We start from the raw sequence: 15,717 nt of genomic DNA, 5'->3' as shown, positions 1-15,717 counted from the left end.
AAGAGATAAGAGAGACCATGACACTGAAATTAAGCAACTGAAGAGGTCCACAAAAACCTGGCAAGTACAACATCCTAGAAACCAGAAGAAAAAAGTATTTTCATGAAGAGATGAATAAAAAGTCTTAAAAAAAAGGACTGATGAGAATCTTTGGATTCAGCAACAACAGAGCAGAAAACCTGAATCGAGTGTGTTTAAGAGCAAAGGGGAGAAGAAATATTTGAGACAAGTGTGCACAGACAACTTTTTTAAGGCATTTTAACATAAAGGATGGGAAAGAAATGAGCCACAGGCTGGAGAGGGAAGTAAGGACAGGACTTCTCCTTTTAATGGGAGAACATAGAACAGCTAGAGGAATGACAGGAAAAAGGATATAGAAGAAAGAAGGAGAAGTGTCAGAGCCATGAGGAAAAGACTAGCATATAAATGGGTGATGTTCTCTTCTGCTGGCTTCTATTCTCCCATCGAAGAAGGAAGCAAGATGCTAGAAGCACCAGAGGGTTGAGAAAGGAGAACATATCTCAGCTGTTGTCTAGGAGTCTGGGACGGAGATGGACCAGGGAAATAGGATTACTGGGTAGCACTAAGGACTCACCAAGTTTAGAGATCATAAATACAAGGTGAGACCTATAGTATGGTTACTTTTTTTTTTCTTTAACTACATTTAGAAGTATAGGTACAAGGAAAGTGCTGAATATATACAAGACTATGATTACCATGACTGATGATGGGATTTAGACTGGGTAAGGAAAGTAAGACATCAGGAGGACAAGGGAGAGTGGAAAAATGCTTTATTTAGAAGACTGAAGATCCCAACAGGCCCAGGAAATTAGCGGAGTAACAGAAATTGTGATACAAAAAGATAAGAGGTGGTAGACAGAAAGGAAACTGCAACTGAGACAATGGAGGGATGACACTTTGGATAAAAACAAGGTCTGGAAATGAGTAGCAAGGTGGGGCAGAGGGCAAAAATTCAATGAAGAGGAATTCTGGGTCTGAAGACACCAAAATACTGGAAGAATTATCCCCAGGAAAATTGAATAGTCAAATCACCACGAATTAGAACCCAAGCAGTACTGGAGTGAATGCCAGTGAACTAAGACCACAATCTGACAGGAGACAATTCTTCATCACTCTGACATTTCTGCACATAAGTGAGCACAGGTACAATGACTGCCATCATTGCAGACTTTCTCTGCAAGCAAGCTTATATAAATAAGCAAACAGCCCTGAAAAATAGAGAGTATCTCTCTTCAAAGCAAATGGCAGGTTTATCTACACCCATGGAAGATACACTCTTCCTCTAGGACATGAGCAGACATGATTTGTGTCCAATATAAAAGACTGTAGTTCTTCTCCTATAACTCAATTCACTGTGGGTACAGGTATCTCCTGGTCCTCTTCAAGTCACACCCTTTGGTGACTGTGGGAATTGGGACCTGGGGAACCAGTGAAGTAAGCAAATGCTGTTACCGTGTCTGCTGCTTGTGCTATTCAGAATAAGTCCTTTGATTACGACCCAGAAGTCTCCTGTCTTCTGCCAGCATCCATGACATAACACTGTGGTAGTTAATGTACAAGTAACTTGCAAGAAAGGTAAATCTCAGACCTTTGAAAGTTTTTGATAAAATCCCCAATGAATATGAGGTGGGGATGAGAGATTACTGAAACAGGGTGGGTAGAAGGTGTATAAGTTTAAACACAAGAAATAAAGTTTGGAGGCATTTTTGAAGAGAGAATGGTCTGGAAAAAGCAACAAGAAGTGAAGAAAACACCTCATGGGCTCAGCACTACAAAGAAAGCAGGATAACCGCTACTACTTGAGACAGTTACAGATAGTGTCAGTAGGGAAGCCCAATTCAATTTAAAGCAAAAAAGTGAAGGCAAAATAAATAAAGAGGCTGAATATAAAGAGGAATTTGATTATGACTGACCCTGAGTTCCAGGGACATAATGGTAGATTTTCAGGAGGCAGGGAGGGGTGGGTTTGGGGATCAGATCTGGACACACATGTAAGAGATCCATCAATCTGAGACTTCTTGCGTGACTTACATGAACAGGAAGAAAGGGCATGATGAAATTTGCTGTGATTAGTCTTAATCAGACTAAACTTGCCAATGTGTTTCAGCATCCCTAGACCTTGTTTTACTCATCCAATCTCTACTACGGAACAAATTCTTTCTTACCAAACAGAACATCGTTTTAGAAAGTTAAGAACATACAAGTTTTAAAATATATAAATGCCACAACTGTTATTAAGAGAGTGTTAACTTACTTGAATTAGATCTAAAATGCCAAGTTCACTTTCTGAAGAATCCACACAGAAGACAAAATATAATGTTGCATAATGTCTATAAATCAGTTTGTTATCAGATCCTCCAATTAACCTAAACGACAAAACAAAAATTGGAATGTTATAGGAATAAAATGAAACACATTTTCATTAGCTCAAACTGGCAATTTGTTTAAAACCTTTTATAAGATGCCTGAACATAGCATGTAAAGCTGTAACATTCAAGTGAACTTAGAGACTTAAGTGAATTAACATGGCTGTTTTCTTCAGAGATAACAAAAGAAGCTGGTGCTTAATATTAGTTCATCCGTTCATTAAACCATCCACTAAGTACCTACCATCTGCCAGCTACTGACAGTGGATAAAGGAACAGTAACAAATAAATAAGAAAAAATGGTCAGAGTAGAAGGCACTACATGGTGATTCCAAACAGGATGATTCTGTACTGTCGGATCTGCCACTTAAGATGAAATCTTAGGAGTGACATTTAGACTGAGAGCTAATGATAAGGGATTAGCCATGAAAAAGTTTAGAGAAGAGCATTTCAGGCAAAGGTGATAGCTAATAAAAAGGCCAGGTCATCAAGAAAAAAATATATATGTTCAAGGAAGAGAAAGAGGGTGCACGGAAAAGAAAAGATTAGTAAACAAACAGAAGTAGGCCGGAACCAGGTCACAGGGCATTTTAAAATGCTTATTAGATTTAACTCTGTAAGTCACAGTAAGTTATACAGCTTACAGCTGACTATTAACTGGGGAGGAAAAAAAATAATATTACTTAAGTTTTAGAGAAATTTACCTTCAAAATCTCCTCCAAAAATACATTTTATTTTGAAATATAAATGCAAAAAACTTAGGTAAGAAATATTCAATTCTTTCATCAAACATTTTTATTTACACTGACTGGAATGTCAGCATTTTAAAAATAGTAATTTAGGACTCATTCCAAACACCTTATGTTTTTCTAGTTTAGCTATTTCATAGTTACATTTACAGTAATTAGTTTACCTTCTCAAAAGACCTTTAAACCTAATATAAAATAAAATCAAGGCCAAATGTAATCAAAGCTAAGGGAAGACTCAAACAAGACACAGGAAAATAGCACCTATTTCTTAACTCTGTAAAACTAACACTGAAGGGGCGCCTGGGTGGCTCAGGTCATGATCCCAGGGTCCTGAGATTGAGACCCACATCGGGCTCTCTCCTTGGAGGGGAGCCTCCTTTCTCCTCTCTCTCTCTACCTGCCTCTCTGCCTACTTGTGGTCTCCCTCTGTCGAATAAATAAATAAAATCTTTAAAAAAAAAACAAATAACTAACACTGAATTCACAAGGCCAAAGAAACAACTTCTGTAAGTACCCACTTCTTTCATGGCTTCTTATAGCAAAAGTGGAAGTGATTTTTGACAAGAATTAAGAATGACTACTATGCTAGACAAATTTCTAGAAAAGATATTCTATTAAAAATATGTATGTGCAATTTAAAGAATCTCTGAGATGATTTTTATAGACTATGATGGCAACGGTTCCTGAGAAGACACAAAAAGAACACTCACAGCAGGATTCAGTTCATCCTGAATCAGCAATTTAGTGATTATCTTAAACTTTTGTTCAGCTCTACCATAAAAGAAGAGCAAACTATTGAGAACTGTAAGTTTCAAAATGACAACCCATGCCATTAAAAGAAAGCAAAGACTTAATACATAGCACAAGTACATACTTTACCTTTTAAAATGTAATTTTATCTTCAAACTAGAGTGCAACACTGATAAATACTGATTCAAATTCTTGTATGGAAGGCAACATACCATATAAAACCACAGAATTTTAAAACCCGCCCCTACTTTAAATATCTCATGTTACGGGGGGGAAACCGAGGTACAAGAAGTGACCTGATCAAGAAAACCAGATTTGTTAGTCACAAAACTAGGCCTGAATCAGCTGTATAGCCTCATCTCTGATGTAATATTTGCCTCCAACATTTTGTAAGCCTGGAAAAGAAGGATCACAGACTTGAGCCCTGATTTCTAGATCGCACAGTGCCCTGCCTGGGAAGAGCCAGGTTCTTTCATGCCCATCACCTTCGGTGCCCTGTGCTGGGTGACAAGTCCCTGCAAGAGAATAAAATGCTGAGATGAAGAAAAGTGGTAATGGCAGAGACCACTCAACTCCTGCAGAAGTGTGGCAGACATAAAGCACAATTAAAATACAAAAAACACAAAGCAGGTACACCTGTCTCAACGATTAAACTGGGAGGTCTGAAGGCAATAGCAAAATTTATAAATTTTAAGTGTGTATGTGTAGATTGAACCACAGCACGATCTAACCCTTTAAGAAATGCAAGTAAACTTTCTAAGTGATAAACAGTGATGTATGGTCAAGTAAGAATGGATTTTCTATTATCCAACCTACTTTTCAAAATAAATATCATACACATTAAAATATAGAAAAGTATAGGTCTCTCTAATATATAATTTTTCATAATGGGGCTCAGCTAAAGTTTAGTTCTTAACTTGTCAATGAAGAAATATCTTATTAAGAAATCGATTATAGGAGCGCCTGAGTGGCTCAGTGGGTTAAAGCCTCTGCCTTCGGCTCAGGTCATGATCCCGGGGTGCTGGGATGGAGCCCTGCATCAGGCTCTCTGCTCGGCAGGGAGCCTGCTTCCTCCTCTCTCTCTGCCTGCCTCTCTGCCTACTTGTGATCTCTGTCTGTCAAATAAATAAATAAAACCTTAAAAAAAAAAAAAGAAATTGATTATATTAACATGAGCAGGAACATTTATAAAACTGCTTTCATGGAACCCACTAATTTAAAAGTATTTATTTATAATAGCTGGCAAGCTAATTATAACTGATTTTTATTTATTCATTTTATTTTTATTTATTTATTTATTTTTTTTAAAGACTTCATCTATTTTATTTGACAGATATCACAAGCAGGCAGAGAGGCAGAGAGAGAAAGAGAGGAGGAAGCAGGCTCCCTGCTGAGCAGAGAGCCCGACGTGGGGCTCGATCCCAGGACCCTGGGATCATGACCTGAGCCGAAGGCAGAGGCCTTAACCCACTGAGCCACCCAGGTGCCCCTATTTATTCATTTTAAAAACAGTAAACTCTTTAGCTGAATTCTACCTATATGCAGATATACCTATATATAGATATATATACATGCACACAGATATTTATTTGAAAAGCAGATTTCAGTCTGCTTATAATAAAAGAATTTGTAAGTTGTTATGAACAGGTCTATTCACTCCAAGGAATACCCTCTAGTCATTAAAAAGAATGACGTAGCTCTAAATGTGTTTATATGCAAAACTTCTAAAAATATTAAGTGAAAATGAGCAACATGCAAAGCAGCATACCTAGTGTGATCCTGTAAATAAAATTTTTTTAAGGTTGTATCTTTATATGTTGGTCAATGAAAAATTAATTTTCTAGAAGGATACACAAGAAAGTGAGAAAGATTAAAGTTAGGAAAGGGAGACTTGGTCTATGATTAATTTTACACGTCTCTAACGTTTGAATTTTTGCCACATGAATATAGTACATTTAACATTTACTGTAACATGTACTGTAACATTTTTAAGGAAAAAAAAGGACTACATATCTTTAAAAAATTCTTTAAGTTAGACTTATAGCTAACAAGGTGATAATTAATCTCTTTATCCAATTAATCAAAATTAGGAAATTTTTACCGTAACCAATAACTAAACAGTATATATTTTAATCATATAGTCAAAGATTAGAAATGTCCATGAAATGCTTTACTTACAATCCTCCTTCTAGGAAATTACAAACATTTTCATCTCTCTTAGATACCAAATGGAATGTCTCCCTGATGATTTGCTGTTGTGTATCTTCACTCTGAGAAAGAATAATTTATATATGTTAGGATTAAATTTCTAGGTTTAACAGCATTTTAAGAATTTTAAAAGTAGAAGGCAGTATTAACTATCAGGGAAATTAATCTATGAGGGAGGTCCTTGGAGAGCTAACATACTACATCTCACAGAAACAAAACCCAACACTTTTCAATGTAAAAAAAAAAGCAAAAACAAAACAAAACCAACATTTTAGTTTGCTACTAAAATAAAACTAACACTTCCCAATTTCAAAATCCAGGAAGAAAAATATTAGATGAATTAAAGACTACTAGTAAAAGGGACACTAGATAGTAACAACTCAAAGGTGACTGTTTTACAAATGAGTAACCTGAAACAGAGAAGTAAAGTTATAAATAATTCATGTAGCTAATCTGTATTTTATTAGAAGGAAAATATAGAAGTTTAGAGCTTCCAATTAAGTTTAAATGCAAACTGAGATAAGTCCATCCATATTAGTCATATAAGCATAGCGTAAAACCAAAAGTTTGCTCAGTAAGTATTAAATTCCCCAAGCAATTCACATGCTAGTAAAAAAGAGTCAGCTTCTCAAACACTTCAATAGGAAAGTGGGCAAAATCACAAATAGGAATTTCACAGGAAAGGAAATATGATGGTCCATAAACAAATGAAAAGACATGGAAGGCCTGGGGTGGCTCAGTTAGTTAAGCCTCTGAGTCGGTTTTGACTCAGGTTATGATCTCAGGGTCATGAGATAGAGCCCCACTTCAGGGTCCATACTGAGCCTGGAGCCTGCTTAAGATTCTTTCACTTCTGCTGTTCCTCCCAGCTTTAAAAAAAAAAAAAAAAAAAAAAAAAAAAAAAGATGTTATCCCTCACTGGCAATGAAATGAAATACAAATTAAAGTCACAATGAAATAACACCCCATGCATCACATTAGCAAAGTGTAAAAGTCTTACAATACCACATTGTAGACAAAGATGTGGAGCCAAACTCATCCCACCAAGTGGGAGCGCAAATGGTATCATCACCTGAGAAAACACCTAAATATCTTCCAAAGTCCCAATACCAAATACCATCAAACTGGGGGTTAGGGTTTCAACATATGAATGGGGGGGGGGGGATAGGAAGACACTTCAGTCTATAGCAGGGGGAAAAAAGCAAGTCAACAAAATGACATGTAATCATTCAACAATATAAATTTCAAAAATATGTAAAAGTAATAAATAAAATCTTTTTAAAAATATGTAAAAGTAAGTAGTATTTGATACACATATATGTAATAAAAATAAAACTGTGAAGAATATCAGGGGAATAACACCAGGCATGACCAATGATTTAAGAAACAGATCATTCTAATCTTACACAACTCTTCCAAAGCACAGATAAAGAATTAACATCCTCAATTCATTTTATGAAGCTAACATTGACACAAAATCAAACAAGGAATGTATGAGAAATGAACACTGCAGACCAGTCTCACCAAAAAGCATACATACAAAAATTAATATTTAAAAAAATTAATACATCATGACCCAAATGGGTTTATCCTAGTAATGTCTGGTTGATTTATTATTTATAAACAGATTAATATAATTCTCTACATTAACAGATTGAGGGAGAAAACATAGGTCACTTCAACAGATGTGGAAAAGGCATCTGATAAAACTGAACATCAATTCTTGAATTTTAAAAAAAGCTCTTGGCAAATTTAAAAAAAGAGAACTTCCTCTAATTAAGAGTATCCAAAAAATACCTTTTGCAAACATAAGCACAAACAAAATGTTTAAGCACTATCTTCCGTTAAGATCAGAAACAAGACAGGTTAACTGATAATGGTTTTCCTATTCAGTGCCGTATCAGCCATCGTCAGTATAAGAAAAACAAGAAAAAGAAATAAAAGATAAAAGAATTGAAAGAAATAAAACTGTCATTCACAGACCACAAGATTTTTCACATGGAAAATCTAATATAATTTACACAAAAGTGTTAAAATTAAAAGCTATAACAAGACAGAGCCAGCACACAAAACTGTTGCAATTCCAAACTTCTCCAACTGTCAGATGGAAGATATAATTTTAAAAAGATACCGAATATAATACCATCAAAAAACATGCAGTGCCTAGGAATAAGTCAAACAAAAACATGCAAGACTTCTGTGGAGAAAATACAAAATTTTACTGAAAAAATTATAGAAGAGCTCAGTAAATGGAAAAATGTAGTGATTATAGCCTGAACGACTCAACAGTATGAAGATTCTCAATCTTCCCAAAATGCTCCAAAGGATCAAGGTAATTCTAACCAAAATCCCAACAGAGAGAGAAAAACTTAATAACCTGAATCTGATTCCAAAACATATATATTAAATCAGAAGACAAGAATGACAAGACACTCTCGAGTAGACTGTAAGCCTGTTTGAGCAGGTAAGAATTATGATAAAGCCACAGTAATTAAGATAACATGATACTGGTGTAGAAATAGGGAAACTGACTAATGGAACTGAACCATAAACACATCCACACAAATATAAGTTAATTAAATTTAAAACACTGAATAGGCATTATAGAACAATAGAGAAAGAAAGGACATTTCCATGAATGGTGCCGGAATAAAAATTGTTGTTTTCATTTTACTACAATGAACTTAGACCTCTGACATTATACTAAAAAACCACTCCCAGGTTAGTTAAAAATGAATGTCAATGCTCAAATTATAAAGCTTTAAAAGTATAATAAAAATCTTTATGACCTTGTAATAGTGCTAGACTCTTAAGACACAAAATAAAGCTAACCATAAAGAAAATGACAGGCAAATCTGATCATATCAAAAGCAAGCATTCCTAATGCTCAAAAGACTCCAGAAAAAGGAAGGGGAGCCACAATCACAAAGAATATAGTTGCGGTACATAAAAACTGGCAAAGGAATAATACCCAGCATATAAAAAAAACTCAGAAGACATCAGTAAGAAAAAGATAAAATCTCAAAATAGAAAGGACTTGGCAAAAGAGACCATAAGAAATCATCAAGAAAAGGAAATTGGAATGGTAAATAAACTATAAAAGATTTCAACTTCATACAGGAGAAAAAGAAAAATAAAAAAAGGAAAAAACCCTACTAGTTAAAAACTACAATAACAACATTAAGTACCCATACTATCAATGAAGATATATAAATATGTCTAACAATATCAAGTATTGGCAAGAATACAGAGCAACAAAGCACCCATACTATAAGAACTGAAATTGGTACATCCACTTCTGGAAACAGACCAGCATCACCTAGTAACATGAATATACCCAAGGACAAGGGCATTCATTCAACTCCTAGTTACACACTAAAGAAATGCAAAAAAATGTTTACAAGATTGCTTATAGCAGCACTAAAGTTCGTAACAACAACAAAAAATTACAATGTAAAATGTCCATCAATGCAAAATGTATAAATAAACTGTTATATTCTTGCATGGAATATCACACAGCAATGAAAATGAATGACTATAACTATATAATACACCAGTAACAATCTAAGAAATGTTGAATTTTTCTTAAATCAAGTCACAGAAGAATATAAATACTATGACTTTACTTTTTAAAAGTTCAAAAATATGTAAAATTAAACAGTGAACTGCCTGAAGACAAAAACGTAGTAAAACAAAAATGAAAATGGTTTTTAAAAATTCAACATGATGGTTATCTCTTAAATACACAGAGGAAAGGATACAAGATGAGAGATGCAGAAAGACTTCAAGGGTACTGTTAATTTTTGTTTGAAAAGGGATAGTGAACATGCAGCAATTAAAGTATTAGTTCCCCTATCTTGCAAATAGTCAATATATACACTTATTTTTCATCTATTCAATATTTCATAAAAATATGCAAAAGAGTGAGGGAAGAAGAAAAAAGCACTGTATAATAAAGAAAGAGCACTGTATAAGAAGGCTGCCCTCTTCCTTTCTTAGGTTTACTTGATCATCTATCTCTACCACCTCCTTCCAGTCTTCATTTAGAGCTAAACAATGCCCCTTGGATGACCTTACTTCCTCTTGTGGCTTCCACCATGCTATCTTCCTAATCTTTCATTCTCCTATATCGCTAGTACTTAACAGACTTCTATCTTCTTTTCTGAACTGGTGACAGATATTTTCAGCTTACAGATATCTCCAGTTATAATCCATAAAGTCATATAAAAACTTACATGTGAAAGACAAAACATCACATTTCTTCTCAAACCTGTTTTTCTAAAAAAAAAATAAAAAAGTAAAAACTATTTCAAAAGTAAAACCTGTTTTTCTTTCTTTTTTAAATTCAAGTACAATTGATATATGTTACATTAGTTTCAGGTGTACAAAAAGTGATATGGCAATTCTATACATTGCTCAACACTCAACACAGTAATTATAGTCACCATCTGTCACCTTCAACATCACTACAATGTCACTGACCACATTCTGCAGGCTGTACTTTCATCTCTGTGACATATTTACTCTAACTAGAAGTTCGTTCCTCTTAACAAAACCCATTTTTATTACTGTATTTCTAATCTCATTTAACAGTATTACCATTCATCCTATCTCTTAAGCCAAAAATCTTGATGATTTCTTTCCTTTCACTTTCCATGTCTATTGGGTCACCAAGTCCTGTTAATTCAACTGCAGAAACAACAGTAAACCTGGATTCAGATACTATCTCAACTCAGATTCTTATTCTTACCCAGAATACTGTAAGAACCACCTACCATTAACTCTGCCACCTGTCTCTCCACTCCAAACCATCTCACCCATGGGACCAGAATTCCTTCCTAAGTAACAGTATTTGTTACTTCCTTTCTTAGTTCCCTGGATTCCATCTGACCTAACATCCAAACTCCCTCCAGGCCATAAACAAAACCTTCCAAAGCCGATTCCTGACCTACCTATGAGTTTTCATCATCTATCTCTTCTCTTCTACATAATCCACTTCAACTGCACTGAACTTCTCACCATGCGCTTCCTTCCTATTCTCCTACTCTCTCACCCCATTCTCTAGCAACAGCCTTTTAAGCCTCAGATCAAACATGATGGTTTGTCAAGTGTTTTTGTACTTTCCCAGGAAAAAATTATTTCCTTCTTCCTCAGTGCTTCCATGATACTGTTTTTAATCCTAACATATACTTTTAACAGTGTGCTCAAATTTCCTTTGTAGATATCTGAGTTCTATCAGACTCCAACCCCCTCTAAATCTTTAAATGTGAAATGCTCAACACAGTGGCTGGCATAGAGTCATCAATGTAAGTACACTGAATAAATGAACTTCAAATGTAGAAGAAGGGATCCACATTCATTCATATTTTCAAACATCAGGATTACATGACACACACCAAAAAAGGGAGGCAGTAAAGTAAAGACAGTATGGTGTAGTATTTAAAGGTATGAGCTCTGTTCTAATTAAGACAATAGGTTAAATGTACAAAAATATCTATTTTTGTGGCCTTCTCAAACCCAGCTAAAACAGTATCAACCCCTCCCCCCTTTTTTAAGGGCATAAACCATAAGGATGAGGAAAATTAGAAAGAAGACAGGGTAACAAAATTTAGTAAGTGGCTAGAATGAGTGGTCAAGTATCAAGTGAATCTCAGAAAACCTAATTCCAAATCGGTGACAGGGAAACCCAAGAACTAACCCAATCTGCATCACAAAATGGCCAAATGCTCAAGAATTGGTACTTGTAGGTACTTCTGGAAAAGAGGAATGTAAAATAAGGAGGACTGTTTCTGAGGTAGAATTTAGCCACTAAATTCCCTCTGCCATCCCCAAGAAAAGTCTCTAAACTTATTTCAAGGAGTAGATAAAATTTGGGGTCTTTTGGAGGGCAAGGGGTACTGGCTCACCAAAAATGACATCCTAATCCCTGGAACCTATGAATATATTCCCTTACATGACAAAGAGGACTCTACAGGAGTGATTAAAGTAATGACCTCGAGTTCGAAAGATTATCCCAGATTATCTCATAGACCCTAATTAATCATGTGGCTCTTTAAAATCAGGCAGTCTTTCCTGGGCCGTGGTCAGAGGAAGATGTGACCAGAGAATAATCAAAAGAGATGCCATTCAGTTGGTCAGATGATGGAGGAAGAGGGCCAAGAGCCAAAGAATGCAGGCAGCCTCTGGGAGCTGGAAAAGGCACAGAAATGGATTCTCTCCTAGAGCCTTCAGAAAGGGATGCAGCTTTAATAATATGTATATTTGAGCCCTGTAAATCCCTTATCAGACTTGTAACTCACAGAGCTGTATGATAACAAGTTTGTACTGTTTTAAGCCACTGAGCTTTTGGTCATTTGTCAGAGCAGCAATAAAAAGCAAATACAGACAGTGTACTAAAAACAGAGTATTTAGGAAAAAGTACCCATACCTGTTGCTAGTCCTTTTTTCAATCAGTTCCCAGAATGCCTAAACCAGGTCTTCTTCGCCCTCTAGGCAGGAACCTGGCACAAACTTCTCCAGGAGCTCTACTTAGATCTAAAGATAATGACGTTGGGAGTTCCCACAATGGCAGAATCTGTTATCTGTTCACCAGAATGTAGTTCCTTTACTTCCCAGACACACAATTCAACAATATTTTTCATTTTTTCCTTGAATTAATGTAGACCAACACAAACAGGCTCTGGCCAATGGAATGTGGTTGGTAGTTGCAACGGAGTGCTTCAGCTGACACAACTGGAAGACAACTGGGCTTATCTCTTCCCAATTCTGCATTCTGTGACATCATGTTGAGAGCCTGACAACTGGCCATCATGGGAGTACTGACACCACATAGCAAAGGCTACAAATTATAGCTTTTTCCTCCCAGATGAGCTGGTTAAAAATATAAAAATGCTGCCTGATCTCCCATGTTAACTAGATGCAGAAGTGCCTTTGACCTCACCCTCAAGAAAAAACAAATGCACACAAAGATGTTTCTAGCTCATCAGAATCACCAATATTGGACTTCATGTGAAAAATAAACTTTTATTGTGTCACGCCACTAAGATTTGGGGGATTGTTAACAGCAATTGCCATTTTCACACCAGCTAAACTGCCTAGTCTGATAATCTCAAGTACAGCTCACATGGGCAATCCCCGATCATGGATTCAGAGCTTCTAATTAGCTTTAAGAATCCTAACCTTAGACAGAAGCAGTCAATCAAGGATTACTGGACATCTGAAGACAGCTCTCACATAAAGACAAAATATGGATGAAAATAACTTAGAGAAAACAAACCAAGTATGGCACAGAAAATTTTTTTAATATTTATCATTAGTATCAGAGAAGTAATAAAGAAATTGCAACTATAAAATAAGAACAGCATACTATAAGATAACAATATCCAGATATTTTAAAGGGAGATCATGGAAATTAAAAATTTAAACAGAATTTTTTTTTAACTCAGGGAAACACTGGAAAATAAAGTTGAGAAGTCAACCACAAAATAGTCAAAGGGCAAAATGACAGAAAACAGAAGAGGAGGAATAAGAAAAATAGAACAGTCAAGAGGAATGCTGAATAAAAAGAGATTCAAAAGGAGAACAGAGGAAATGGAGGAATTTTTAAAGCAGAGAGAAAAAGAATGTCCAGAAAAAAAGAGCTCATCAAGTACTCAGAACTGATAAAACAGCCTCAGAGCAAAGGGTCTATGAAACTTTAGAAATCTCGGAAAAACAAGAGTCTACATACTTTCTTGACAGTAAAAACAGACCATACACAAAGAAAAAATAATCAAAATTGCCTCAAGCTTTTTGATAGCAATACTGGAAGCTAAAAGACAATAGAGCAATGCCATCAAAATTCTGAGGGTAAATTATTTCCAACCTAGAATTCTATAGACAAGACAATGTGAAGTTACAACAAGACTCTTCACAGACAAGCAAGGTCTCAAATAATTTATCTCCTTATGGCCTTTCTTAAGAAGTTACTGGAGAAGTGTTCTCCAGGGTAAGGTAACAAACCACACAATCAAGAAATAGGAGGTCCAACATAAAAACAGGCTAAAGATATTCCAAAGATAACAGAGATATTTGCCATCCAACAGGTCTAGACTGGGCATAGTCAAAAGATTCCAGAAGAGATTTCTTCAGGAACATGACACTGAGAAAGAAGCATATGATTATGATGAATGACAAAGATGTCAGTTAGTGGTAAGTAAATAAAAAACTAGATCAAAGAAAAAGGCGATTGTTTATTTCCAAGGAAAATGAACTGTCAGGAGAGAAAAAAACTAAGCACAATTTATAACATGGTTCAGGTGAGAAAAGCATTTACACAGGAAATTAATGAAAACACCAGATACTGCTCTAACCAGTATTATGAAATAACAGTGAGAAGACTGGGAAGGATGCAGATGTTGGGTGGGACACAGTAAGGAGCTAAAGAAGCATTGTCAATAGCAGAAGTAAACAAATCATACCTGCAACTGAAAAAATAAGGCAGCAAAACAAACACATTTAGAGACATGTGAATACTGAATAATCAGCTAAAAGTATCTACTTGTGGGAAGGGAGAAATGAAAGAATGTTATTTTTCATAATAAGCCTTACAGAAGAACTATTAGATCATTTAACCTATGTGTCTGTAAAACTTTGTTAAACAAAGTAAAAATAAAGAAGGAAGGGAGGAGAGTATAAAATCTGCAACCAGACTATATGGGTCTATTCCTGGACATGCTCTTTATTAACTGTGTGACTTTGAACAAGTTTACTTAACCTCTCTGTGACTGAATATCGGAACATTTATAGTATGAATAATATAACAATATTTACCTCGCACAGTTGTTGCGAGGATTAAGTTAAAATTCATAAATCTCTGGGGCACATGGGTGGCTCAGTGGGTTAAGCCTCTGCCTTCAGCTCAGGTCATGATCTCAGGGTCCTGGGATAGAGCCCCACAAGGCGCTCTCTGCTCAGTGGGGAGCCTGCTTCCCTCTCTCTCTCTGCCTACTTCTGATATCTCTCTCTGTCAAATAAATAAAATCTAAAAAAAAAAAAAATACATAAAGCTCTTAAAAACAATACCTGGCACATAATAAACATGGATTAACAATGACTTACTTAAAACATCTGTCTCTGAGACTGTCTATAAAAGAAGCTCTAAAATTCTAATGACAGGTGTAAAATCTTGTAAGGAGTTTTCTTTTAAGAAAAATTATCCTTTTTGCACTGTTATTGTTTATAAACAAATTACAGATTATATAAGCTAAACCATAACTATGTTTTATTATTTTATCAGTGAAAATAATTTCTCATATAAACTTCTAAGACTGCCTCTCATAAGCACCCACCTTTCTTAAAATGTCAGCAATACTCATCTAAGCAAATCAGTATCAGGAAGAATGCCTTAAGATTTTAATCAAACATCCAAAGTTTGAGATTAAACAAATCAAATCTCTGCTGACATATGACAATTTCCCTTTCTTTATTAATCAATTTAATTTAATAGCTTTCATAAAGAAGCCTAGAGCTTGCTTCAGGCAGATCAGATTTCCTAATACTATAGCTTCATCACAGAAGTCAACAGATAAATTTCAGCTGGTCACAACTCCTAGACTACATCAGTCTAAAGACAATTAGAGTTA

General features: G+C 35.4%; 1 protein-coding gene across 5 annotated transcripts in view; it reads right to left on the bottom strand.

Moving 5' to 3' along the window:
- The window catches only part of AP3S1 (adaptor related protein complex 3 subunit sigma 1), a 78,173-nt gene that overhangs the window by 47,275 nt on the left and 15,181 nt on the right, over positions 1 to 15,717 (bottom strand). For all 5 annotated transcript variants that reach the window (XM_082725066.1, XM_082725068.1, XM_082725067.1 and 2 more), the window contains exons 2-3: positions 6,065 to 6,156; positions 2,276 to 2,387 (exon numbers count right to left, since the gene is read on the bottom strand). In XM_082725066.1, the coding sequence (XP_082581192.1) occupies positions 2,276 to 2,387; positions 6,065 to 6,156 (204 nt within the window). The remainder of the gene's footprint in view (positions 1 to 2,275; positions 2,388 to 6,064; positions 6,157 to 15,717) is intronic.

The sequence above is a fragment of the Mustela nivalis genome, assembly GCF_964662115.1.
Source record: "Mustela nivalis genome assembly, chromosome: 3".
NCBI classification, from domain to species: Eukaryota; Metazoa; Chordata; class Mammalia; order Carnivora; family Mustelidae; genus Mustela; species Mustela nivalis.
Note: the sequence above shows the minus strand (reverse complement) of the source record. Positions and strands in the feature narration are given on the sequence as shown.